Source organism: Haliaeetus albicilla, chromosome 11, assembly GCF_947461875.1.
Source record: "Haliaeetus albicilla chromosome 11, bHalAlb1.1, whole genome shotgun sequence".
NCBI classification, from domain to species: Eukaryota; Metazoa; Chordata; class Aves; order Accipitriformes; family Accipitridae; genus Haliaeetus; species Haliaeetus albicilla.
In genome coordinates, this window is record NC_091493.1 from 42,896,776 (window position 1) to 42,923,943 (window position 27,168).

The window sequence follows — 27,168 nt, forward strand, 5'->3', positions numbered from 1 at the left end:
ATCCACGGAGAACCTCGGCACGTGCCCACAGCCCCTGGGATGTGGTTGCTTATTGCCTTGGCCACCCACGCTGCCCCCCTGGCATTACAGAGCTGCACCATTATAGCTCCTGTGCTGCTGCTCCAGCACCACCAGCAGCACGGCAGACATTCATTTTTCCGCTTCTTGGGCTAAAAATCCTCATTTCCGCTCTGATCTGCTGGATCCCAATCTGCAGGAGGGCTCTCAGGGTCTGGTCACCTCCAGGTGATGCTGCCACGCGATTTCCAGGTCCCAGCATTTAATTAACGAGCTGTGCCGGGACTCAGCTTGCCGCAACGTCCGGCATTGCCCAGGCACGTGGCTGCAGGCTCAGCTGGCTGCGATGCCGACTGGGATGCTGGAGATGCAGGACCCAAAGCCAAGCATCGCAATGAAGTGGGGCAGAAGCTGCTTTCGCATGAGACGCCCCCATTTTTGGCTGCACAGAAAGCCCAAATTAGCCAAATTTACTCCCTGCAAATGGTCCCTCCTGTGTTGGTGTAACGACAGCAGCACCCTTCAAGGCAGAGAGTGTTTGCCATGGTTTCAAATGGTTTCAGGACTTTGGGAAAGCACCTGTAGCTAAAATTGGACAGAAAAAGTGTTCCTGCTGGTGGATACTTTCTGACTGCCCGCATTTTGCCTCCACCGTGGCGGTCCTGCCTGGTCCATGCTCCATTCCTCCATCTCCCTACCACCAATTGGAGCCTGCTGGGTCCAAGGAGCCAGAAATCAAGTTGCTGACGGGCTGATTCAGGGTCCTGGCCAGGATGATCAGCGGAGGACTGTGGTCAGGTGTAAGGGCTGCTTCCCAGAGCCTGCGAAATAAGATCTGCAGGGCTGGGAAAGTCTCTGCATGTTCCTGGAGAAGCAGAAAAATCCCCTTTTGCTGGAGATGCTGCTGTGTCAGGGCTCCTCTGCGTCTCCCAGCCTTGCGCAGAGGCACACGGGTCTCTACCGAAATGTGTCTCCTGCCATTTGCCATGGCTACTTGTTGGCTTGGACTCCTTGCCCTGGGATGGTGCCCAAAATAGGGCTGGACTTAGTGTTTCCCCTCAAACCCCCGTTCCTCCAAGGTGCAGCAGAAGACCTTGGTTGCCCTCGGCAGCTCGCTGCCTTTTAAAAGAGCCGTAAGCTTCATCCATGGGATGCTATCATCTCTCCGAGCCTTCGACGGGGCTTGGGCATGTGTTACCCCAGGACCTACAGGCTTACAGGAAGATAAAAGCATTGAGAAGCTGGAGAGGACAGAGATAAGTGCTCGTAAAACCCAAAGAGCTTGGTGGGGTGGAGGTTGTGGACATTGGAGAGGGTGCCGCTGCCTGGCTCAGCCTGCAACCCAGACCCAGTGCACCAGATAATGTATTTATTACTGACTCCTTTACCTTGAAGTTATCATGACAAAGCGTTTGAAGAGCGGCCATAGATTTACATGTTGATAACACTCAGGAGGAAAAAAAAAGAAAAGCTCTGGAGACTTTTTAAGCAGCTCATAGCACCAAATCTGGCGTGAAACTGGACGAAATTCAGACGCAGGTCTGTCTCTGACCTGGACCAAGGTTTCCAACAAGCTCGGCACCCACAGCCTCCTGTCAAGACACACATACATTTGCTCTCTGGTTCCTAAATGTGTGTTCTCCACGTCCTCTGTGATTTATACAGTGCCAGAGCTGCAGGCTTGGGGTTCACCAGGAATTTACCACCTGCAGCGAAACCCAGAACCTGCTGCTTTCACAGACCCAACTTTGATATTTATTTTCAAGGTTGTCACAGAAAACTCCATGCCGAGCTTCCTTTCTCCCTCTCCTACAGTAACACCATGTGGCTTTAAAGAACAAAAAGCAAAAAACAGTGGTAGATAATTGTAAGGAGTTATGCAAGGCTAAGCATCCCTCCCCCCCAAAAAAGCAGACACTATTACTGCAGGACATGATCCCCCCCCCCAGCAAGGGAAAACTTCTCACGCCATCTTTTCCCTGCTACCCAGGTTCAGACTCCAAAATGCGGGAGGTGTGCGCCGGCTGCGACACCCCCATCTCCGACCGGTTCCTCTTGCGAGTCAACGAGCGTTCCTGGCACGAAGGCTGCGTGAAATGTGCCGTCTGCCTGCAGCCGCTCTCTGGGACCTGCTACTGTCGCAACCGGCAGCTCTACTGCAAGCACGACTATGAGAAGTAAGTGCCCTCCGGTTATTTTCTCTGATTTTTCCTTCCCTCTCGGCTCTGTTTTGATTGCGTTGGAGGCAGGGTGGTTTCAATCAGGAGGTGGGCTTCTGGAAGGGTGGGTTGGGAAACGGCACCGTGGTGTCGGTGTCATGTGGGCTGGCGAGGACTAGGTGAGATGATAAGGACCACGGAGGTGTCCTGCAAAGAGATGCTGTCCGAATAGAGGGACAGGAGTGTTTAGCTTTGATTTAATGTGGCAACATGGCAGGGATGAAGAGGAAGAAGGGATGAGCTGTTGGTTGAAGAGGCAGAAAGGATGACCTGTTGGCTGTTGGGATGCTTTTTCAAGAAATGAGAATTGCCCAGGAGATGATGACAACCCCCAGCTCCATGCCTTGTCCTTCTGGGATGTGCAGGCCAGCAGATTTAACCTGAGGAGCTTTGCTTTGCAGCGAAGTTCCTACTCATGGGATGAAGAACAGATCAGACAAGGACAGGAGCGGGCACGCTGTCCCCTAACCATGATGCTGGGAGCTGCTAGCAAGTGCTCTTTGGCGCAAGGGAGCCCATGGCTGTGGTTATGCCGCGTGGCTGAGCCTGTCTTTGCCACGGCCAGGGTGCTGGGCTCTGCTCTGCTCAGGGTGGCAATCCTGTGCCTTCAGGAGGGTCAACACCACCAAATATTTAGAATGGAATGGAATGGGAATAGAATGGAACAGGAACAGAACAGAACAGAACAGAATAGAATAGAATATTTCAGCTGGAAGGGACCTACAACCATCATCTAGTTCCACTTCATTTGCTTTTGAACACCTTGCTAGGGCTTCCAGGAGAAGACGGGGCTGTCGCGCTCCTCTGCTTGTTGTTTAAGTTTAATTGGGTATCAGATGAGGTGTTTTGAGTGTTAGTGAATCCAGACAGAGCTGAACAGAGGGAAGCGGCCAACGGAGCTGGAGGGGCTGAAGGCATATTGTAAGTGGAAAGCTGGCTTGCGGTGGTGCGATATGGAAGGAGACATCCCTAAAATGAAAGCGTGGCAGGTACCTGGAGGGGCTGTAGGACAGCTGGGGAGCAGCTGCCCTCTGTATCGCTCTGGGCTGCGTGATTTGATAAAATATAGCCATTGGTGTGTGTGAAATCCTGGGAAAAATCAGGTTTTTAGGTTTATCCCAAACTCAGCCTTGTCTGCAAAACTCAAAGAGCAGCATCTCCCACAGCACTGGAGATACCTCCCTGAATTTCGGCAGCGCCCGAGCTGGTGGCGTGGTCGCACCTTGCCCCAGCACTAAAGCAGTGAAGGGTTTTTTTGCCTTTAGTGGTCATAAATGCACTTTTATTAACAAAGCAGCTCAGGTGCTTCTGTTAGCATTGGGAGGTGAACATGGGATGGAAAAAATCTCCTCTCTCTGCCCCTGCCTGGCTCTGTGGCCACAGGCAAATCCTTTCCCCTTCACTCCGAACCTCTCCGATTGAAAACTGGAGCCTTCACCCTTTGCTTTCCTTCAAACGCTGGTGATGTCCTTTTCCAAGGGGCATCGGGAAGCCCAGGGAGCCTGTGCGTCCCCATTTTTTGCAGTCTGGAAGTGTTTTGAAGCAGAACAGTCACTGGAAATGAGTCTGGGAGGACAGGGAAAGGGGCTGCCCTTTAATTACAGCCTTGTGTTCCCAATTCTGCCTTCCCCTGGGAGACACAGTGAGCCCCACGTGGCATTTTTTAGGGGGGTGATGTGGCACAAGAAGCCACTCGTATCCCCTAAGGCTGATCCCTGACCCTGACAGCTCTGAGCCGGACCGGTGAGAGCCCGTCTGCTGGCCACCCCCTTTCCTTCAGCATCTCAGGAACAAGCGATAAGCTGGAAGAGCCCAAAGGGAGTGCAGGATCTGCCCCTCTGAGCAGGACTGCGAATGATGAACCAGCACCGTGGCCTCCTGTCTGGATGCACCAAGCAAGTGGCATCGCTCCATAGAGCCGGGGCAGGGTCGATCCTGCTAGAGGTTATCTCTCGGCACGGAGCGCTTTGATCATGGCTGTAAAAAAATGGAGCTGCTTCCACGCTGGTTGCTGGCTCCATCCACCTTGCAGCAGGGCAGGGGATGGCTCGAAGGCAGGGGATGGCTCAAAGGCTGCTGCTTTTCCTTTTGCCTCTGGCAAGAGAGCTAAATAACCACAGTGACACTCCAGCAAACTTCAGATACATCGGAAAACGCCGTGAGCTTCTCCCTCCCCGGGATAGGGAGCTCCTCGGAGCTCAGCAGCTCCCTGCCATCGCTGCTGGTCACCGCAGCTGCTGGCAATGCCATTAATGCCATGGCACCAGGCACCGAGAAGACGGTCTGGGCTCAGTCGGTGGCTCGTGCCAACGGTGATGCTTCCTCAGTTCTCCTCTTCTGCCGAATAAGCATCTCCTGTGGGCACAACACAAACTGCTTCCACACGCTCCCTCCCAGTTCATCCCTCCCGTGCCAAGAATTCCACTGAAATATTAGGGGGGAAACAGTGCTGCTGCCCGGAAAGCCTGTGTCTGGCTGTGACTTCCCGAGGCTGGTGCCGCTGGGAAGAGCTGGTGACACGCATACATCCAAGGATGCCGGGAAGATGCTCCATCAATTCCCTGAAGTTTGGCAGCATCCTCTAAAGACTTAACGGTCCAATCTTATCTTCCCTGTGCTTCATAAAGGAGAGCGCAGCCTCCTCCCGGCCACTGACGCAAGCGCTTGGCAGCGATGGGAATGGTAATAAAAATACCAGGGCTTGCCCACTTCCCCATGGAGGCTGGGAGAGGCAGGGACAAGGAGCTGGGCAGGTGCAGCCACAGCTTGACGTGGAAGGGGAGGACAGGCTGCATGAGCAAGGCGGCACCCACACCATCCCGGCAAAGGGTGAGGGTCCCAGGACGCTTTGAAGCAAAGGAGGTGGACGGCCGTAAGGTCTTGGCTTCGGCTGCTGTGCAGGTAGACAGGAGCCAGGTGCTGGAGTGGGTTTGAGCACTGTGGTTAAGAGTAACCAGATAAAAACGCGTTTGCAAAACCAGTCTGTAAGGAGCACCATCTCCTCCTCCAGGCAGTCAGGTGCCTGACCCCGAGGCCAATGACGGCATTTCCACCTGGAAAGACCTCAGCCTCCAACATTGCTTTTTTGCTATTGAATTTTGGGCAGGGTAGCATGGCCATGCTGTTTTTCCTAGCGCCGTGCTGCAGGCAGCTGCAGCTGCAGGGCTGCAGACCCCTGGCACAGTCTGCTCCATCCCACTTCTGTGATGATCCAAAGTATCTCGGCCAGCTTCAAAAACACCCCTTAGGGCCTGCAGCTCCTTAAAAGCTTTCAAAAGTTGGTGCTTCAGGCACTTTTGAAGGCATCTCCGCACAGCACCTTTGTGCTTCCAGCATGGGAATTTCCAGGGAGGCAAACTCTCAGTCCTCCTGTTTGGAAATCTTGTCCCCCAGAGTATTCATTCTTGGCCTTGACTTTCCAAAGTTCGTGGTTTTGGCCAGCGATGAATCCCAGACTGCACAATCCAGTGTCGCCCTGGGCTGCGGCGTAGACCAGGGCTTGCAGCGTGGTGACCTGGAGGGGAGACCCATCTGGCATTTATTCCTTCTCATGTGAAACTGCGCAATAAGAGGAAAATGCTTTAATGGAGAGATAAGCCAGCAGCTGCAGCTGAACGTGGGGGAAGGAACGGACTGTTGATCTAGAGATGAAATGTTAAGCCTGAAGATGGATGTTGTTCTGCAGTCCCTATCATATAAAACCACAATCTGAAGGCTTTTGTGAAACTCTCCTCTTCCCCTTTTGCCTGGGGCCCAGCCAGCTCTCCTGTGCTTTGCTCAGGCACCTGCCCTGTAAATCCAGCTCCGGGCAGCTCGTGTAAATGCAATGGCTCAGAAGAAGCGGGGGGAGGAAGGAAAAATACTCCTGAACGATGATAGAGTGGCTGCAACGGCTGGGTCCTGGGCGCCTTGTTTACTTTGAAGTTTGTTTTGTGGAATGACAGGCGATGTGGGGGCTGCCGGGGAGCTGTCAAGAGGGATCTGAACCGCAGCCTTGCGCTGGCAGCCTTCCCCCTCTCCTCCACACTCTCCTTTTGCCCATGTGGAGATGATTTGCTCGTCCTCTGTAGAGATACGGGGTGAACTCGGCTCGAACCTGACTTGCAGCTTCTCCATTGCCGAGCGGCTGCCGGCACGTGACCGGCACAGCTGAGCACAGACCGAGTCCTCCGAGTGCCCTCACGGTCCCCGGTCTTTGCCTGAATCACCATGGTTTCTCCATCTGGCTGTAGAAGCGAGAGGGTTGAGGAGGGCTTGACCAGCACATCCCAGCCATCGGCTCTGCCTGCATCCATTTTGGGGTCCTCTCGGAGCTATTCTCATCCTTGCTGGGTGAGACGTGCAGAACCTAGCGCTGCACTTAAAGTCAAGATAATATTCCTAGCCATCACGGTTTTGAAAGCCCACGAAAGGGTGGCCGAGGTTTAGGGAGATCCTTCTGAACCGAGAGCAGCTCATTTGCCTTTTGAAACCCACCACAGATAACTTCAGCTACCCCTGCGTGTCGAGCAGGGATGTTCAGAGAGCAGAGATCGGAAACTTGGGCTCCAAGCCCAGGGTGTTGGGTGCATGGCTGCCAAATTGGTATTTTGGTACCCTGGAGTGACATCCAGCATCGTCCTTTTGGGACCTTTAACCACTTTGGCCAATTTTCTGGGCTGTGCAGATTAGGAAAAGCCCAGGAGAGAGGCGAGTGCTGGGATACAAATGGAGTTGCCTGAGAAATGGGAAATAGGAGCTGACTTTTTTCATCGGGTGGAATAAGCAGGTTAAAGATGCGGGCTCAGACGACGGCTGGGATGAGGAGGAAGGGTAGAGGGTTCCGAAAGTCTGTTGTGCGTCCAGAGAAGCAGCGTGGTGCAGCCAAGGAGTAGCCAGCAGCCCTGCTCCTCCCTGGGGAAGAGGCAGGGAGCGAGGCAGTGACCCTCCCTGCCGGAATATCGGGGCCTGACCCAGACCGAGCACCTTGGCAACTGTTCTGAGCAAGCTGGTTAATGTTTAAAAACCATGTGGGAGGGCTCCCCTGCGAGGAAAGATCTCCTGGGTAGGAGAAGCCGGGACAAGAGTTGGACAAGAGTGAGCCCAGGCACTGTGTGCAAACCCTATTGCATTCCAGGAGCAGGAGTCAGGCCTTAAAAATGATGAAATTGGTGTTGGAACCGGAAGGATTTGGTTCATTGTTTTTTCTTGTGGTGGGGTGTTTTTTTGGCTTTTAAGTACAAAAGCTTCTCCTCCCCCCTTGCTGCACTTGGGACATTCATAGTCAGCTCAGAAATTATCAGAGCGCTTCCTAGGCATGAGGACATCAAAAAACGGTGCTTTAGATGTATTTATAACCCAAAAAACAGGGACTCGAGGACAAAACAGCACCAAAACATGATGGTTTGCAAGAGCTGATGAGAGCTACGACTCTTAAAGCCCGCCCAGCCTTGCTTTACCAAGCGCGGCCGCTCCTGACTGTGCTGGGCATCCCAATCCTCTTGCTCTGAAGGCAGCGGGCAGGGACCCATCCTGCTGCCCCGCTCGGCCATGGGCAGCTTGTCCCTCTGCTGAGCAACGGGGTCCGCCCCCCCCCCCCCCAAGTCTTCTCCTGGCCCTCCCTCTCCGTCAGGCTGGCGAGAGGTAATGAAAAGTGACGGTGCTCTGAAAAGTGAGCAAATAAATGAGATAATGAGCACCCTTGACAAGGCAGTGATGAATGGAGCCCGCGTGCCCGGCTAACAGACCCTGCGGGTCCCACCATGAGTAGCACAATGGGAGACCAGGGGACGAAGGAGGTGGGAAGGAATTGCAACTCCTTCCAGCTCCTCTGGGCTGGGTGATGGGACCGAGTCCGGACGCCCTTTGATAGCACCCATTGCTGGTCCTCCGAGGAGCATCCACAGCTGTTATCCTGAGATCCTTTGCTCCTCCAAGCTGGGGAGGTCACTGCAGCCATCCCTGCTCCATGGGTGAGGACCAGTGGGACCTCAGTAGTGCAGAAATTGGGCAGCTTGAACCTGGGAAAGACCCCGATGTCCTGTTTTTAGGACAGCCCTGGTGGGTTTGCGGCTTTATATCTCTGCTGGACACGGCGTGACCGCTGCCGGGGAGCAGGACAGGTCCCCCAAAGCTTCGGTGAACAACCCAATCACAAAAGCTCGTGCCTTTTTCCCCATCCCAAATATTTCCTCCTTCCTCGTTGGGTGGGTGGTTGAGCCCTGTCTCCCACTGAGAGCAAAGCCCGTCTGATGATTAATGACGTTAATTACACAAAGCTATTCCTACCCCAGTTCTCACTGTTCCCTTGCATTGGTTTGTTCACAGGGCCCAGGAAATTAAACACTAACTCTATAATCGCTGCAAAATGAAAGAAATATGCAGATGCGCCTTGAGCGTGATTAAGAAACCAGCCACCACGTGCTGTCTGTTCCCCATCGCTGTTGGATTGTTTTTCTAACGGGGGGAATACATGGGGGAGGAAGAACTTTTTTTTGTGGGCGGCACATTATTTTCCTAGTTTAATTAAATGTAATTTACTTTGATAGATACTCTTTCTCTTTTGGGCTGGTTTTTTCCTTCCATGTTTTGCGTCCCATGGCTTTGAGCCTCTCCTGGACCCCATGTCACCAACTTTCACGCTATTACTGGGCAGAGTTTTCTTAAGCACCCAGCTCCTGGAGCCCTGTGACCATAGTCTAATATCAGCTGTGCCTGCCTGTAAAAATAATTTGCTTTCTCTTCTGATGAGGAAAAGGAAAATATGAACCCCCAAAGACTTAGATATCAAAGTAAACAACCATAATTCAAGGTATCGTCTCCCCCCAAGCAGAGGACACAGATGTACCTTAACAATCGAGCGGTTGTAAATGTTTTGGATCCTCGGCGCTTCCAGTGAAAGACGTCTCTCATCCCTTTCAGGCTGCAGGTGACTTTACGGGCATGAAGCGGATGCCGAGGATGCTGGTACCTGGGGCTGGGGAGGTGGACATGGTCCGGCGGGCAAGCAGTCTCAGAGCAGCAGAGGGTTCGACAGCCTGCTCTTCAGGGCTGAGCTTATTAACGTGGCGCTGATAGACGTGCTACAGCTCTACTTCCCCGTGCCCACAGCCTCGCAGAATCACTCGCAGAGCTCCCCAAGCCAGCTCTAGGGTTGGCCATGGGTTGCTGGGCTGGGGAAGGAGGAGGGAATTTTCGCTCAGGTCAGCGGTGGCTGGAAGGGCGAGGGTTTGCGCTGGAGACAGCACCAGGCTCTGTTCCAACAGCATGGCTGGCAGTATTTCCCCAGGATTAATTCAGTTTAGACGCAGCACAACTCCAGTTGGGCTTGGGGGTTCCCGCCCTGAAAGAACTGGTGTCTGGGCGAGTGAGTGGTGATCACGGCAAGGCTGGGCTGGCAGGCAAGGAGCAGGGTTAGAGCTCTGGGTGCTGATGCTATTCTCATCCCGGCACCTCTGCGTCCCTCTCGGTGCCCGGAGGACCGCTTGCCCTTTGCAGCAGCGGGGTCTGGATGTTACCTGCACGCACTGAGCACTGCAACAGGAAAGCCGACGCGCCGCTCCGTCCACTTTCCCAGTGCCACCTCCTAAAGCAGAACACCGGGAAGGGTTCTGGGACAGAAACTTACGGTTTGGAAGGCGCCGAAGGGTTGGAGACTGTACCATGCTCCTGCTTCTGGACGCAGCATCTCTCTCAGTCCAGGACCAGGGACCACAAGAGGGCAGCCGCGAAGGCAAAGGTGCCAGAAATAAACTCCTGAGAGCCAGTTTCCAGCAGTGCCAGGGGCTGCGAGGCTGGGAAGAGGCAGGCAGGCAGGCAGGCGGGCAGGAGCTGTTCCCATGCAGCACAAGCATCCTGACAAGTAAAGGGGAGCCCTGAACTGTTCATGCTTTAAGAAACCAGTTTTCTCCCGGACTAGGAGATTCCTGGAGTGTGGCAAGGGGAGCGCAGACCCTGTTCTTCTCTCTTATAGACAGTGGTGGTTTAGAGAGGATCCGCCAGAAGGTATTTACAGGCACTCGGTCTTTGCACTAACATGCAGAGCCCATGGCTGGTGTGAGTGATCGCAAGGATTTAAGGGAAAGTGAAATATTTATGAAACATAGAGGTGCTACTGTCCCTGTGTTATCACGTTTCTTTTATTTCTGAACTTGGCTAACACTGCAAGTGCAGCACTTACAATCTATCACCCAGTTTCTTTATCCTCTATTTCCTTCTTTCAGAAGCCTGTGTGAAACCAGACGCTAAAGAAACAAGGGTGACAGCTGGCAATGTTGAATGAGTCTTGGTGTCACACACCACCCTGAAAATGAGATCCTCCGATCTGTCCTCCCAGTCATCTGGGAGGGGTTAAGTTGCTCTTTCTCTCTTGTTTCTCCCAAGGTATTTTCCTACCTTCTGCTTCCCAATCCTCCTTCTCTTTCCCTCTGCTGTTTCTGCTCACCAATCGTCTCTAGAGTCCCAGTAGTTCCATGCCTCCTGTGTTGCTAACACGCTGCTGGAGAATGTGGCCCCTTCTTTCCTAGCTGTTGCACAAATTGAATTATAAGCCAGATCCATAATCTGCTTCCAGCTTTCATTTCCCTCTCCCCCTTAATGCAATTAAGCTTAAATATGGTTAATTACAGTTTATCCTAAGTATCTTGGTGGCAGCTTCACACATCTTTGACTGCTCGCGCAGTTTTTTTCCATTATTGGGGTCTTGCTGATATAGCCGCTGTAATATCAGAGCCGGTCAGCCTTGCACAGAGAAGCAGCATCCCAAATCCCTTTCCTGATTCCTGGATGTGGTTTTGCTGGTGCCAGGAGAAAGGTGAAACTAGAAAGAAGCTTGGCCTGTATAAAAAAAGATGCACAAGTTTAATTAACAATATGCTTTTAAACTGGTTACATTAATCCCCAAAAGCAGTGTAATTCACTTTCAGTGCTACGGTAAATTTAGGGCCACAGTTTAAGCAGAGAAATGAGCAGCCACGCAGCACTGCAACCGGTTCATGAGCTTCGGCGTGACCATGCAGCCTTTGCTAGGCTATTGCCAAAATGGAAGCTACCTCATTAATCTAGACTTGGGTTTAAACCAATAATCCCAGTTCGTCTTGGAAGTGCAGTAAAGCTACCACGCTACCTTTGGATCACAGTCCGCTCACGTACAACTTTCTAGTGGCTTTGTGGACTAGGAGAGTCTACGCTGCAGTTTGTGACCTGGTCCTTGAGGCTTCGGCTTGCTTTTTTTGGATCTTCATTTCATTCTTCTCACAACTTTTAACTTCCCTTCTCTTTATTCCTACCACCTCCATCCCACGTCAGGCTGGTCTGTACATGGAGATCTCCCTCACTGTTAAGTCAGCCAGTTTCTTGAGTTAAACAGGTGGGCTCCTATTAAGCAACAGCTTAACAGTTTTCACCGCTTAAAAACTCTCTTTAGATTTTTAAAATCTGGGTTATGTTTAACCGGTATCTGCCTTAAGAGCATCCACACAGAGGGATTCAGAAGCTGACTGCGCTAGCTTGGCGTGCTCTCCGTAGTAGATCACTCATGAAAGCAACTTTACATTCAGTTTTTTTCCCTAAGGTTGGTGTTAGCAGAAGGGTACCTTTTCTCTTCTCGATCCTTAATGCAGGCTTAGTTTTTTGCTGAAATAGTGTCCTGGCCACCTCTTGGGCCACAGCTGTTTTGTGGGAGCATTTTAATTCTTTCTAAAATGATTCCTGCTTGAAAGGACTTTAAAGGACTTATTCTCAACCCTTGCAGTGAGGATGCTCTGTTATTCGTGAGCCACAATGGGAACCACGGCACAGAAAGGATGTGCCCAGAGCTATCCAAAAAGTCTAGCAGGGCACAGACAGGGACTACAGTTTCTAATTGCCAAGTGCCTTTCTCCAGCTTGTCACCTGCCCAATTCAGCCCCAGGGCGCGGACCTGTGCAACCCTTCGGATGGTACCGGAGGCATTTTGCCAGGAAAGTTGGCTCTAGTCGCCACGTTAGGATGGGATGGAGCAAAGTGTCACTCCTGGTGCAGGCAGCAGCCCTGCCCAGCCACGGTACCCCATTACCGCTGCGTGCTACCAAATCGTCCCCCGTGCCACCGCACGCCCCCTTCCTCAATTAAAACAGAGAGAAGAGGGAGAGAGCGCAGAGTTTAATTTAAATCACATCTCCCAAGCTTGTTCTTTTCTCAATCAATATTGCTTTTTACATCATATCTAATCTCTTCCCCCCCCAAAGTAAAATTTAATTAAATAATTCTAATGAATGTTTAATGATGTTCTTTTGTCATTATTAAATCTGTAATAAAAGTGTCTGCAGCCCTTCTACCTCCCTCCCCCTCACTTCCCCCATTAATACCCCCACCGCCAGCCCTCCCTCTCCCGTGCACACACTGTCCTGCTGTCTCTCTTTTTCCCTGCCTTCCCCCCTCTCGCTGTGACAACGCCAGCATTCAGACCTGCAAACAGGAAATGAGAAAAGGAGAAACAGGATATTGAGTTTGGATACTATCTGGATCGGTAATATCACCCCTAGCTACTAAGCGAAGGAACCCTTCTCCTGCCAGGCATACTAATGGAGATGCGGAGGCTTCCCGGAGCCATGCAATAAGGCAGGACAAAATCAATATGAATTGATAACTCCCAACTTTAAACCCGCGGACCTGGAGCGAGTTTTTGGGTTGTGCCTTGTTGAGTGGAGAGCGGGGAAAGCAAGAGGAGAGAGAAAGGAGCTGAGGGTTCCCTTCTCAGGGGACAGCGGGAAGGTGCTGTCGCGGTGATACAGGGACCAGAAACTTTATTTCTTCCCAGAGAGGAGGAATCCCCATAGAGATGCAGTTCCCATTTTTTTGAACCAGGGATTGGAGCTTCCTAAGAGCTCGGCGTGGAGTAAGAGCCAGCTTGAGTCCGAAAGTGGGGCAGCTTGCCAAGGCACTCCACCAGCTATCTGCACTTGGAAGAGAAAATCATTTCAAAAAGACAAGGGCAATGCCATTCTCTAGGCAGGCGGGCAGAGGTGGCTGGCTTGGGGCAGGACCCACTTCCTCTATCCCTAGCAAGAGGCTTTGCTCTGTTGTTCCTGACAGTTTGCAGAGTATCCTTTCAAAAGCACCAAGTGCAGGACCCCACAAGTGCTTCTGCATTACAGCTGGAACTTTGCATGGGATCCAGAGAAATAAATGCTGCACCTGCTCACTGCAGCTCTGTGCGTCCCGCAGTCTGCTGGGCCCGTCCCCGCTCAGCTCAGGGTAGGATTCCCACAGTCTCCTGTTGGAAATATTCAAAAAAGCATTTAGAGTATACTCTAAAGAGCGTAAAACCAAACTAGTTCCAGTCCAGGGCAGGTCTGTAGAGATTCAACAGCTGAATCCCACCTTCCTACAGCTCAGAGACAGCCTAATGCGGGATTAAAGCGGAGCAGGCACATTTTTGCCTCTGCTTTGCAGAGGTGAGGGTGATTGCAGAAGCTGAATTCCCCTCCGCCACACTGCCCCAGCGACAGAGAGTATTTTCGGCGTAGGTGAGCTCTTGCAGGGCTGTGAGCGCGAGGCAGCTCGGATGTTAAATGGGGTGTTAGCAGCAAGAAGTGAAGGGCAGGAGGGAACCGCTCAAGGTACACGTACTGCTGTCATCCCTCTGTTCTGGATGTGTTTGGAAGGAGTCTGCTCGTTTTCCTCCTCGGAAGCAGCGGTTAATGCTGGCTCCCGTCGAGAGTCACGATACCTGACAAGCGTGGTCCTGCCATGCTCGTTCCATCACCGCAGAAGTCCCCTGCCCAGGTTTGGGAAGGGCTGCACGCTGTGAGCTGCCCCTCCAGAAAAGAAAGCACCTGCGGTACAGAGACAGGTAAAACCAATTTTTGGGACCCGTTTTTCCCAGCCGCTGAGCTCTGCCTGCAGGGAACGGCTGCGGGGTGCAGAGGGGAACGGTTTTGGGAAAGGGGGGGACATGCTTGCAAAAGCAAATGGCCCCCTTTTCCCACTGTGCTTTAGCCAGTAGCACCGTCCCTCCCACCTCTCCTTCACCTGACAGAGACACAATCCCTCCTTGGCAATAGTCAGGAAAAAGGAGGCAAGAGGGGGGGCAAAAAAAAAAAAACACAACCCACATTTTTTGTTAGCATTCAGCAGTGATATGACAGGCACCCTATGAATTCTGGGAGATTTTAATAAAGAAGACAGGCCTGTGAAATTTAATAAAAGAGTTCATCAGATTATATGGTGATGGCTCAGTGCCACCGTGCTGGCAGTAATATCCTCGCAGTGGGGGGTTTAACCCCTTGAGGGACAGAGCAGCAGTACTGTATTAAATCTTTCAGTAGCATTTCACTCGTGTCACTTTAATATTTATGAATCTCTCTGGCTCTGGGAACCTCTTTGGTGTTGTTTTGCTTTTCTGTTTTGCTTGTGGTTTAGGTTTTCGGCAGAGGTAGTGGTTGGGTTTTGTTTGGTGGTTTTTTTCAGCATCAGTTTTCATCGCTGACATGATCAGAATCAAGCTGGGGAGCAGAGCTTGTAACACCTCTTACCTTCTGGGTGGATGCCAAGGGCATTTACAGGGTCCAGCCAAGCAGGACCACACTTACGAGATGCAGGTTTTTTGGTTACTTTTTATAACCGAGCGCAATTACATTAAATGCTGCTCCTGGTGCTAGATGCAAAACTCTGGGGAGATCTCTTTGCTGCATGCTCTGTCCCAAAAATCCATCTGTTCTACATGACCATGGCGCTGCCCTCATCCTTGTATTTCCAGCGATGGATAGAGAAGGTCGGGTCTTTCCCTCTGTGCGACTATGAAGATGCAACAGCAATAGTGCCACGGTGGCTCTTCGACTCCTACCCCATCCTTCTGCCTTTTAATGAAACATTTAAGTGAGATGACTAACACCTGTTATTTTAAATTTGTTTTTTCCGCTCCTCGGGGGTGAACTTTGCATGCAGTTTGGCTTTGGTAAGCTTTCATTTCGGAAGACTTCTTTTCTGGTGTACATGCTCACATTAGAGGAGGTTTGAGTATGTTTGAGTCTTGGCCATTTCTGACAAGAGGCACAATAACATAATTACACAATTACAAAGTTCCTTTCTGGGGGTAAATCTATTCACATAAGCCGCAAAGGGCTTTGCAGGGAACGGAGAGCAAAGGTAACTGTTGCCCCCGAATTACTCCTTCTCTCTCTGACCCAAACGGTGCTGGAAGAAGTCAGAAACTAAGCAGAAGGAAATTTTTTTCCCCTTAATCCCCTGGTGCCACTCTGTATCGCTGAATTGGGGGAAATGGCTGTTGCAGTAGGGAATGAAAGAGCATATTGTGCTGGCGCTGCCTCCTCGTTTCCCTTGTGCGTCCCCTTCCCCATCACGCCCTTAGCCCCCAGCCCGAAATCTGGAAGGAGGCTTTGCAAGTTCCACTTCAATATTTCAGACGGCTACAATGGATTTTGCAGCTCAATGTTAAGTAAACAGACCTTGCTTAAGCCTGGACTGCTTCATTTTGACTAAACCCTAACTAAATAAGCTCGTTCCATGAAGCACAGGCCTCGCAGCTTATTCCTTGCTTCATTAACACCTTTTAATCCCATCGAGACAATCATATGCCCCCCAAATTACCCTTCCCAGGCCTGGGTCAGCATCTTCTCTGTGCCATGATGGGTCAGAGAGGTTCTCAAATAACTTGCTGCTCAGCTCATCCCCATCCGAAGAGCCGGGAGCTGGGCTGACGCTTCTCCTCCAGAGCCATTGGCAGCGACAAGGGGTGCTCTGCAAGGATTAACAGGGAGTTAGGCGTTGGGGTGTTTTACCAGTACTAAAGTCTGATAAATGAAGTCCACAAAATGCCTGAAAAGATGTAGAAAGATCTCAGAGCTCCTCAGCTGTGTGCAAAAGCCGGGCAGATGCACATGGTCGCTTTGCTGTGATGCCTCTTCCTGCTGTTCCACACTTTGAAACGTTACTGAACTTCTTGGGCGGAAATTAATCACATGCTGGGCCCTCCCCGACTGCTTTGTTATTAAAAGAAAAGCAAATTGTTAATGGCAAAAAAGAGACAGTCGAGCTGTAAGTAGGGTGAGGGTATCAAATAAAGGAATTGTTTTTCACCGAGGATATAACTCCTTGCTACAGGGACCAAGATTTCAGCAAGCATCAAGATGTTGGGCATTACCCTAGTGTCCAGGCATAAAAGAGAAATAGAGAAATAGCGTTGGGGCACTGCTGCCCATGCTTCTTTCTATAGCTCAGCCTTTTCTGCAGATGTGCCAGCGGTGCGGCCCCAGAGCTGGCCTCAAATACCTCCCAGCAGGAAGAGTGTGGGCAGCCGGAGAATTTGGCCTCCAGCCCAGCATCAAAGCTCTCTTAAGATACTGCGTATCTTCATCCTCGCTCGGGTGACGCGTGCTGTCTCCGAGTTGGCAAATGGTACAGATGCACTTGCCCTCTATCAGTTCTTCTGCCCACAACGCCGCTTCTCTTGCCTTGAGTGTCCGTCAGCATGAAGAACTGGCTGCCAAAAACGGTCCCTGTAGCCCCAAGCCTCTCTCACCATGCTGACTTGTGAGTAACCGTTCTGCTTGCTCCAGAGCTGCCTTCTTTGCAATTCCCAAAGACGTTCCCACTTATAAGCCCATCTGCCCTCCTGCTACTGACACTTTCTCCATCAAGGTGAGCCCTCCCCTGGCAGGCAAATCAAATTCCATCATTTGCAAAGGCAATTAATTTGAGGCAAGCTGGTAAGAAGGACGTGGGATATGTACCTGTGTGAATGCACCTGCCTCTGCTTGCTGGATGGTTTCTGAACATTCCCAGGAATAAAAGCTGATAGCCTTAACACACCTCCCGTAGGGAAATCTTAACCAGAAATCAAACTCAGCTGGGATTCTGGGGAGACAAGGGCGCTGGGTAAGGACATGGGGAGACTTGGTCAAAATACAAGTGGAGGCACGTGGACTAGGAGGCTTAGGCAGCATAAGGGTCTTTCCAAAAAAATGTGGGATATAGTTGTCATGAGTTACAGGCACTTAGAAATGGTCCTGATGCTGCCACCAAGGCTCTTCTCTTCTCTGGGAGCACGCAGAGATCTCGCTCGTGTCACTGCAGTTTCTAAATGCACTTTTCATTATGAACCTGGGAACCCGCTTATTTTTCGGACCGTCCCTCAGCGTAGTTTCTGCAGGCAGCCACTTCTAGACATGGTGTAGCCGCGTCCGCAGCTCAGGCTCCCAAGCCTCCTTGTAACCCACTGCCAGCAACGGAGATGTATTTTGTTCCTATGGCAACCCAAACAATATTACCTTGACTTAAACGGATTCAGGCAATATTAAAACCAGCCTCTTTAGGAATTCTTGGTGTTGGAGGGGCTGAGAATTTTAATTTTGTGTAATGCGAGCTGACACCGTGTTTATGAGCTGCTTGCTGAATGTTTTCTTCAATTAGTACAAAGCAGAGCGGATTTGTTTTCGGGGCTTAGCTGGGAGATGGGAGGGTGCGGGCCTTGCGATGCCAAAAGCATTATTGAGTTACACTGCAGCAACAGCGCTTCCCTCACCTGATAGCTGCAAAAAAGCCCTTTTCATGGAAATCTGGCACATGACAGCATCTTTAAATAAGGCTTGCTAACTGCCTCGTCCCAACAGCAGCGGGAGGAATCGGCTCGGTGCCTTGCAGGTGAATAGGTCTCCTTTCCCAGCTCTGACATCTGTTTCCACGTTTCCTTTTTCTGCTCCATCCCTCTCGCTATCAGCCTGCCCGCAGTTAGAAGCACATCACGCTCAAAGCTTTCCTCTACCTGCCTTGGCTAAGCAATATTCTGGATGTTTTCCTCAAGCAACCAGTGATATCACTGAGGTTAGAAATATAAAAGGACCCAGGGAATGCTCCAGTATCTATATGGATAAAAATAATGAAGAAAACACAAGTGTGAAACAAGATAGGGAGTTTTCCATCAGGGTTTTCCTAAACTATCCTGTTCCATAATGGGAGTCAGGTCAGGATATTGAAGTAAAGCTTCTGTTTGTCAGGTCTATGTTCTAATGTGTCTGCCCCTGGATTTGGGGCTCGGGGGTGGAACCAGCTTGGCCGGGGTGTGTTACAGGAGAAAACCGGTCTCTGAAAGAAACGGCAAGACCAGATGGGAGCTTGGGACTAGCTTGTCTCCAAGTCAAATTATATTTGTGTCACTAGATTCAGCTACACGACAGCATATAGCGAAGCCAGGCAGATCTTTCTTTGGGGACAGTAATTCTCCCAGCCAAGGTGCAAAAAAAAGTCGGTACTCACTTTTAAACGAGTTGTTTAAATTATAAGGGACAGAAACCTGGAAAGAATAGTTTGATTACCTGAATTGGCGTAACTACTCCTAACTGGTTCTCAAGAAGATAAAGACATGACAAAGTTTAGTTGCTGAGCATGGAATAAAGTAAGATTCAAATTGGAAGAAAGGAATGAGGAGCTAGTTAGCCTCTGGAACCTCTTCCGAATGGATACAGACAGATCCTCCTTCACCTGGAGCCTCCAGACTGCAACTGGCTGGCCTTCGCTGTACATCCAGCACCAGCAAACAGGTGGGAATTCCTGGGCAAGATTCTCTGGGTTGCAATGAACGTGGGGTCAGACTACATCACCATTATCTTCCGGCTGGGCTTAAAGTCCAGGAACATTAATAACTTAATGTTTAGTAATATGTCATATGTTCCTGATGGATTGCAGATCGCCGTGATCTTGGACTGGCTCTGCTGTTGGTTCTTTTTTATTCTTTTACTATTTCACTTCTGCTGTAACAGAAGGATGTTGGTGTTAGAAAGGGACAGATTTGGACTCAGCCCAGATTCGGACTGGGATTGTGCCTAGAACACGCTCAGTTTGCTCCTTTGTTAAGACAGTGAGAGGTTCTGGTTAAAAGGCTACTCTTCACTCCCAGCTTTTCCAACTAAAATTCGATTATTATTTTTCAAGTGTGAATTACAGAAAGACAAAGAGGAAGAGGGGAGAGAAAGAGAGACAGGGAGGGAGAGAGGAACATGCATGCAAACACACTCACACAAAGGAGAGAGAAATCCCACACCATTCCAGTTGGAATGTCCCAGACACTTCAGCCGAAAGCCACCGCACAGCACAAATCCATGGTGGTATTTGGAAGGGATGAGCCCACCCCTGTAAGCCTCTTCATCCTGCTCCACAGAGTTTGCCAGGAGGATTAACCCAGTCTTGTTCTCAATCCCAGTTTATGAGTTCCCTGCTGGTGGGGAAGATCCTGTGTGTTTAAACAACAGCCTAATTAATCCCTATTTTATTACTTTCTCTTGTCAAGTGGCTAAATAGAAGCTGTCAGCCGGCAGCCACCACCGCTCACATTTGTTTAGATCCCAAATTACTTCATCAGAACCATCTGCTCTGTACGTGGGGTGCTCAGCAGTTGTTTATTTCTCTCTCTGGACATGGTGTGGGGCACAAACAGCCTCCCCCGTGGGACTCCCTCTCGTAAGGCTCCTCCAGGCCCTGGGGACAGTCCTGGAGGGGTCCATAAAGTCCTCTCGCTAGGAGCAACCTAACAAAGCCAGGCAGTGAACAGCCCTAGAGAGGAAGAGGAGACACAGAGCTCTGTCCTGTTGGGCCAGGCAAGTTCGTGTTCCTCCCTGGGGCTATGGAAGGTCAGAAAGTCCCAAAACCCAGCTGGGATGTACGCTTCTTGCTGGGATGTGCTAGCACAGCTCCAAACATCCATCCCCCTTCTTCCCTTGGCTTCCTGGGCCTCAGCCCAGGGCTGATCTTCCCTGCCCAAGTGTCTAACCGCTGGGACCTTCTTTGCAGGTTGTTCCAGACCAAGTGCAGCAGCTGCTTGAAGGCGATCGCCCCCTCCGAGCTCATCATGCGGGTGCTGGAGAACGTCTACCACGTTCACTGCTTCTACTGCTGCGAGTGCGAGCGGCGCCTGCAGCGGGGAGACGAGTTTGTGCTCAAGGAAGGACAGCTGCTGTGCCGCAGTGACTATGAGAAGGAGAAGGAGATGCTGAGCGCTATCAGCCCGGCACCCACCGAGTCCGGTGAGGGGCTGGGGCTGGGACCGTGCTGAGGGTGGGGAAGCAGGGTGAACCTCGTAGAGGGCAGGTACCGCTTAGTCCCTAATTAACTGTGGGGAAAGCTCCAGAGGGAGGAGGTGTAGGTAGGAGGAGGTTGCAGCATCTTTTCCCCTTGGTGATAGGCAGCCAAGGGTGTACCAGGCTGTCGAGATCTACTCGGCTGATCTGGAGAGGTTTGGGTGGGCAGATCTGAGACATTACGGAATGGACGATACGGGGCCAGGCTGGCCCATCAGCACCGTCTCTGAATTGACAGTGTTCCCCTGAGCCACAGCTCAGTCCGTGAGCTTTCCTGGCTTCACTCTGTGCTTCTGCTCTAAATCGCACCTTGAAAGGGGCAAAACTCTGACAAGTTTCTCTGAATCCTTCCTCTGGGAGATGGTCCGGAAAGGCCACTCTCTGCTGAATCACCGCTACTGATCTTGCGTTGCAGTGAAAAGCGAGGACGAAGACGGCAGCCACTCGCACAGCAAAGGCAGTGAGGAGAGCAAAGACCACAAGCGCTCCAAGCGCCCACGCACCATCCTTACCACGCAGCAGCGACGGGCGTTCAAGGCTTCGTTTGAGGTTTCCTCAAAGCCTTGCAGAAAGGTATAAGGAGGCCACTCAGTACTACTGCTGGCTGGGATCCTTTAAGTGCAACTTAAGTTCTGATTCAGCTCTCTGGGTTTTGTGGGCAGGTGAGAGAGACCCTGGCAGCTGAGACGGGCTTGACTGTGCGGGTGGTACAGGTCTGGTTCCAGAACCAAAGAGCCAAGGTGAGTGGCGGTTCCCGTGCCACAGCTGGGTTCTGCATACCGGTGGGATAGCACACACGCTCGTTCAATTAAAAGGAAACGTAGAATAGCCTAGAAAAAGAAAAAACAGTTAGAAGAACAGAAGAACAGCTATGCAGGACCAAACCACAGGTCCACCTAGTCCTACAACATGTTTCTGGTAGTAGCAAAAGCTTGAAGAGAAATACAAAAATCGATTAATTATAGGTGTTTGCAGGGCTTAGCATTTTTCACATTGGGGTTTTTTTTGATTACTCTTTTTCTACTTGCTTTTTACCCCTCACTATAGAAAGACTAGAAGGATTTCCTGCTTCTTTCTTCTAGAAGTTGAAGCATTTCTAATTTTGCAGAATTTAAAGGGTGAAAACGGAAAACACGTGGCTTTGAAAACCTCGCTTTATAGTAAAACAAAGCCCTTTGGTTTTTAAACTGCAAATGGCATCTCCCACAAAGATAATACAGCCTTTTCTGTCAGCCCCGTTTCTCACACGGGGACGACTGCAGAGAACATTGACTGCAGAGGAGTCACCCAGCGGAGTCCGAGCAGGGTTGTATCATGGCAGCGCTCGGTCTCCGTGAAAGGCAGGCGGCAGTTGTCCACTGCTGTGTTAAACGCAACCCCCTCCCCTCTCAGTCAGAACCTCAAATCCGGGGTCTCTGTCTCCTTGCAGATGAAGAAGATCGCTCGCAGGCAACAACAACAGCAGCAGCAACAGCAGGAGCAAGACCAGTTGGGCAACCCTCGCTTAGGGACGGGGAGAGGGACCGGTCGCAACAGCAGGCAGAGCAACGATGATAGCGAAGGTGAGGAGCCGCCGCGCACGGTGACAGCTCTGGGGGCTGCAGGCTGGGATGGAGGGGATTGACTTGGATGTATTTGAGAGAGAACGCACACAGGAAGAGATTAGCAAAAAGCACGCAGATTGTAACTGAATTGCTATGTACAAGCTGGAATAACTAGGTGACGTTCAGCAAGACTCGTGGGTACCCGTGACACAGCACGTATCTCCTCTTTTTGAGAAGACAACGGGTTTTTTTCCTGTGCACGTACGCACAGAGCCGAGTACCGTGTGGTTGCGGGTCCAGAGTTAGGCCACCAAATACTGCTGCAGCAATGTAAATAACGTTTTCGCGACAGTGCTCTGCCCCACCACGTGCTGCGCACCCTTTGCTTCAACCCGTCCCGCTGGTTATGTCTTTAGACGGCGCGAGCGTTCACGGCCTGGATGGGCTCATGGTCCCCTACCCCAGGATCCCCCAGCAGCAGCTGCTGCCCTTGGATCAGAACGGCTACAGCACGGATTTGTACAGACAAGGGCTGACGCCGCCCCAGCTGCCAGGAGACCATCTGCACCCCTACGGTAGGAGAATGGCGTGGAGATTGTCCCGTCTCTGCATCAGAGCTGCACGTAGCAGTCCAAGCCACGAAAAGCCAACTCCGCCGCGACTGCTGAAGAAGCCAGTGGCAGCGAGCGCTCCACGGGGCTTGGGCTTTGTGCTGAGCCTTTCTCAGAAGTTTGGTGAGGGCAGAGCCTCAGGCTGAGCTCTGCTAGGGACCAGGGAGCGAGGCTGGGGGTCTTCCCTCCATCCAGTGTGAAATATTTGGGTGAGGGAGGAAAGAGTTACCCCTAAAGCTGGTCCTGGGGGGGGGGGCTCACCTCCTACCAGCCCTGCTGACCATTGCTCCAGGTGTAACGTGGTCCTGCTGCCACCCTTTCTCCGTGCTGCATGCAGCTCCCCACGAGACACACTCCCGCCACATTCACACCCATTCCCTTTTCCTTCCTCTTCTAGACTCAGAGGGAGTTTTTCACGATATGGACAGTGACAGCATCAGCCACCTGGGAGACTGCCTGCTGTCAACGGCCGAAGCCAACCTCCTCCAAGCTCGCGTGGGCAACCCCATTGACCGACTCTACTCCATGCAGAGCTCCTACTTCACGTCCTGACCATAGAAAAGCTCCCAACTCTTCACGAGTATCTCGGATGGATGCTGCTTCAAATTCAGAACGGGGGTGAGGGAGAAGAAACAAGACTGAGACCTTCAGAGACATTCCTTGAGCACTGCACAACGGAGGAGGCAACTCGGTCCGCCACACATATAAGCACTAATTCATGGAGACCTTTCACAGCCTGAAGGACTTTCGATCACCTCTCTCCTTTTTTCTAGCCACGAGTAGATCGATGGTATGATGTTGTTTAGCTGTAACTTTAGCAGTTTGTCCAGTGTTTAAGCTTTTGAGCATTATGTCCTGCAAACAAAGACTGGCCGAGCTAACCAGAGCTGTCCCTAGAAGTAGGAGATGCCCTTCCCACAAGAACTCAGTTTATTTAAGTCTTGGTTGCAGCTGAGCTGCTCGCTGTGCTGTTTTGCCTCATTTCCCAATCTGGATGCAGACTTCATGGGACAAGATTAATTTTCCACAGTAAAAGCCAAGGTCCTGAGGCATCTCTAAGGGATGCCACTGCTGCTTCAGAGATTTTCTGTGTGGTTGTCGATCAGTTGGCCCAGTTTTTTAACGTTTGACATTTCAGAAACACACAGCAGTTTGGCCCCTGATTGAAACGACTATGCTCTCTATCTGCTACAAGAAAGAACGGAATATTAATCCTCTGGCATGTTCCCCTGCCAAGTCACTTAACTTCCAGAGGCTACGTTTGGTTTTCACTTCGAGGGCAACCCAGGGGTGACATCAGGACTCGGCCAAAAGAAAAGCATGTCTCCGCTGTGGATAGAAGGGAATAATCCATTTTCTCCGTCCATCATCATGCCATGAGGCAGGCGAGTTAGGAGAAGCAGGTGGGCACCAATGTGTGTACCCACAAAAAAGGGCAAGAAAGAGAGAGCAGAGAATGGAAGTCTGAATTATTACCAAAGGGAAATTCTTTATTCTCCTGCCTAGGACCCAAGTCTGGGATTTTGTTCTTTATATACGTGAAGGATAGCCGGTATTCCTGGAAAGGTCAGGTTTTCCCATGAGCCTGCTTACAGCATGCCAGCTGAAGGAATACGGTCCTCCAGAACTAACCTTCCCTTGTCTATTTGAACTGAACAACTGGCAGACAACTCCAAAAGGAAATAATGACTTATTTTTAAATCTTGCATCTCCAGAGTTGTGAGTCTAGCAGTGCAACCCAAGAACCTGGCTGACTGATGTTTCTGCATGTGGTGTTTTACCTCTAAGCCTCCACAGGCTTGTCAGTCTGATTTTAAAGGTGTGTAGCCTCTCAAATGGGGGGGGGGGGGGGGGGGGAGAAAGAAAAGAAAAAGAAAAAAAACCCAAAGAAATGGCTAATTTTTGTTGCCTGCAGTTATGGAGGAAGATTCCCAGGAACTAAAAAATCCTGGATTTGGGGATGAAAGGAGATGCACTCCTGACACATTCTGCTTTTTATCAGGAATTTTTCACCTTCTCAACTACTTACAGAGAACTGACAGAAAGAATGACGTGTAGCGGAACCACAACCCTTACAAAGATCACTCCACCGTTGCTTCACCTTTAATAAAGCTGTGTGAACGTGACACGTGCTGATGTGCAGTCACTTCCCGTTGTGTTTACAGTGCCAGGTTCTGTAGCGGGACTTGCCTTTGCTCTCAGTATCAGACAATGCCTCTCCCCAGAAGGCAGTTGTGTACATAGTTTACAGACACTTTGACATTTCTTTTTATGAGGGAAGGGGGAGCCTTTTGCAGAAACAGCTATTTATGACGTATGTTTGCCCAGACAGACAAGTTCTAGACCAAGCTGCTGCAGCTGGGAGACTTCCACCTTTGTTGTGTGGTCACCCACCCCTAAGAAACGAACACGAAAAAACTCCTAAAGCTGTATATTACTTTTAGAGGCTCTTGCACTAGGGACAGTCTCAGTTTAGATGAAGTTTTAAGAGAATGTTACAGTGAACTATGTGCCAATTGATGTTTCTCCCAAATACCAGAGCCACCTTCACCCACTGAAACCCACCCCTTTCTTTCTTGTGATCTAGTGCTGTGATGTGCCAATGTTTTTTTTGCATGTACATTTGAAAATAAAAAAAAAAAAAGCAAACTGTAAGTGGAAATCTGGAGCTTGCCTCAGCACAGTCAGCCAAACTGCATGCACAAGCAGTCAGCCAGCTCCCTGCAGTCCCTCCAAGGCTGGGCTGGGCTCCTTGGGAGCACGGCCCATCCGTTACCTTTCCCAGGATCTAGGTATCCTGGAGCAAAGGAGCATCTCGTGTTGGCGGCTGTTCATACCTTAATAGAGTCAGCAAACTCGATAGCAGGAGCCAGTTAGTTGCAAGAGGAACTAGAATCCCTACGTGAATAAATAAATATGGTGAAGAGTTATGCTAGACCGGAGCTACTGATGCAAAGGAGTCTGATGGTGACAAGAGAGTTCAAGTACAAGAGCCAGTGATGAAATTCGTACCCTATAGCTAAGGAAAGAAACGCCCACCTGTTAGGCTGCAGGTGCTCTCCAGTTTTTGAGTCCAGATTCTGCCTGAAAGGAGCAGAAATCAGAAAGGTGGACACCAGCACCACAGCTGGCAGAGCCCAAAAGCTATCAGACTTGTCAAGCAAGTCCTGCTGCTGCTCTCACTAAAGGATAGAGCTGCTTTTAGCATCAACAGCCAGGTATCAGAGTTCAGTGACTGCAGGTGAAGCTACTCCCAATTGTATCTTGCAGCTGGAATTCTTCTTGTAGTGACAAGAGACTTGGGGAAACAGCAACAGTAAGCATGAACTGGGAAGAGGCAGAATTAGCTTCGTGTACATATGTGGAAGGGATCTGACCCTTTGGCAACCGCGGGGTATCAACGTGCATCCCAAAGCACCTATGGACATCACTGAATTCACTCTCGCGGCTATCATAGGACTTGAGGAATGTGTACTTGAGAGGAAAGAGCAGAAAGAGGCTAAGCTTACTCTGCAGCAGTGAAGAACAGAATCACACACACCTTGGGCAACACCCATGCTTTTTGGCTTTTTGCTCTGCATGGCCAAGAGACAAAACAATTGCTTTCGTCAAGCAGGGAGGTGCAGGCCCTTGGCTGTGACACGCCAGCGTATTTGCTGAGAAGGAGGGTTTAGGAATGCCCACTGCTCTTTGAAATGCCCAGATGTGTTTCTCCATCTTTGCAGACAGGAGAATAAAGGTGAATAAAAGCGAGTCGAGGTGACAGACTGACCACGAGATGAAAAACGCTCCCCTCTGCCCACACAATTTCCCTCGTGCTCACAAGTGACTCAAAAAATCATCTGGACAACAGCCAAGTAAAGCAAATGTGTGTGTGAATGGAATGTGGCTCTGTACAGCTCTCTGCCCTCGACAGTTGCCCGTTTCAGACCCGGGCCTGCCAGCAGCACTAAATCTCTCCCTGTGACTGCCAACACCAAAGGAACACACTGATTTATGGTTCCTTTAAGTAAGAGAAGCAGAGTGTAAAACGAGAATATTTTCTGGATGAAAAATTAAAGAGATGGGTTTGTTAGTTCCTCATTCTAGGATCATGTGTAATTTACCTTACTGGTTTTAAAGTTCCACTTGAAAGGAAAAGTGACATCAACAGGAGTTAAAGCAACAGGCTGAAAAAAGTCCTGACACACTTAATTTCACATTCTGAGAGATCTAAACCAAGAAGAAATGGAGGAAAAACAAAGCAGAGAATTAACTAACCTAATGATCCTTAGCTTTCTCTTAGTTAAGGACCTCAGAACTCCTTGCATGCATTAATTAATTATCCCTCATTACTCCCCAGCCCAGTAGGTGTTATTTATTTCAGAGGGGAGTAAACAAACAGAGACATAGAACATGTCACAACTAGCTTCTGAGGCCACACAGAAAGACAGTGGGTAAGTTAAAACAGAAAAAACCTGACATCCAGTTTGCTTAACTACCAGCCAAAATGCACATCTACCTGAAAACAAGAGTCAAGAACAATTAAAAGTGGAGAAAACACAGAACCAGGAGATGGAAACCAAGCAGAGAATGGCAAAGCCCATGCCAGAAGACTAGAAACAGGACTACAGTGACACAAAAAGACTTGTGTGAATGAAGGATCCTTTACCTCCAGGCGAGAACGCCTACACAAGTCTGACACTGCTTTCTTAACAGTTCTCGACCACCTCGGAACTTGCGCCTT

At 50.5% G+C, this 27,168-nt stretch overlaps 1 protein-coding gene across 1 annotated transcript; it reads left to right on the forward strand.

Moving 5' to 3' along the window:
- The first annotated feature begins 2,014 nt into the window (after positions 1-2,014).
- On the forward strand, positions 2,015-23,633 carry LOC104319006 (LIM homeobox transcription factor 1-alpha-like). Its single transcript, XM_009920566.2, has 7 exons — positions 2,015-2,195; positions 20,001-20,233; positions 20,703-20,860; positions 20,950-21,027; positions 21,717-21,849; positions 22,248-22,406; positions 22,840-23,633. Exons 1-7 carry the CDS (start codon positions 2,023-2,025, stop codon positions 22,992-22,994), a joined length of 1,089 nt encoding a protein of 362 aa, XP_009918868.2. The 5' UTR covers positions 2,015-2,022; the 3' UTR covers positions 22,995-23,633.
- Positions 23,634-27,168: the final 3,535 nt, after the last annotated feature.

Coding starts and splice junctions, on each gene's coding strand:
- LOC104319006 (XM_009920566.2), top strand. CDS start 2,023: ATGCGGGAGGTGTGCGCCGGCTGCGACACCCCCATCTCCGACCGGTTC. Junction 2,196..20,000: donor TGCAAGCACGACTATGAGAA/GTAAGTGCCCTC, acceptor CCTTCTTTGCAG/GTTGTTCCAGACCAAGTGCA. Junction 21,850..22,247: donor GAGCAACGATGATAGCGAAG/GTGAGGAGCCGC, acceptor TTATGTCTTTAG/ACGGCGCGAGCGTTCACGGC.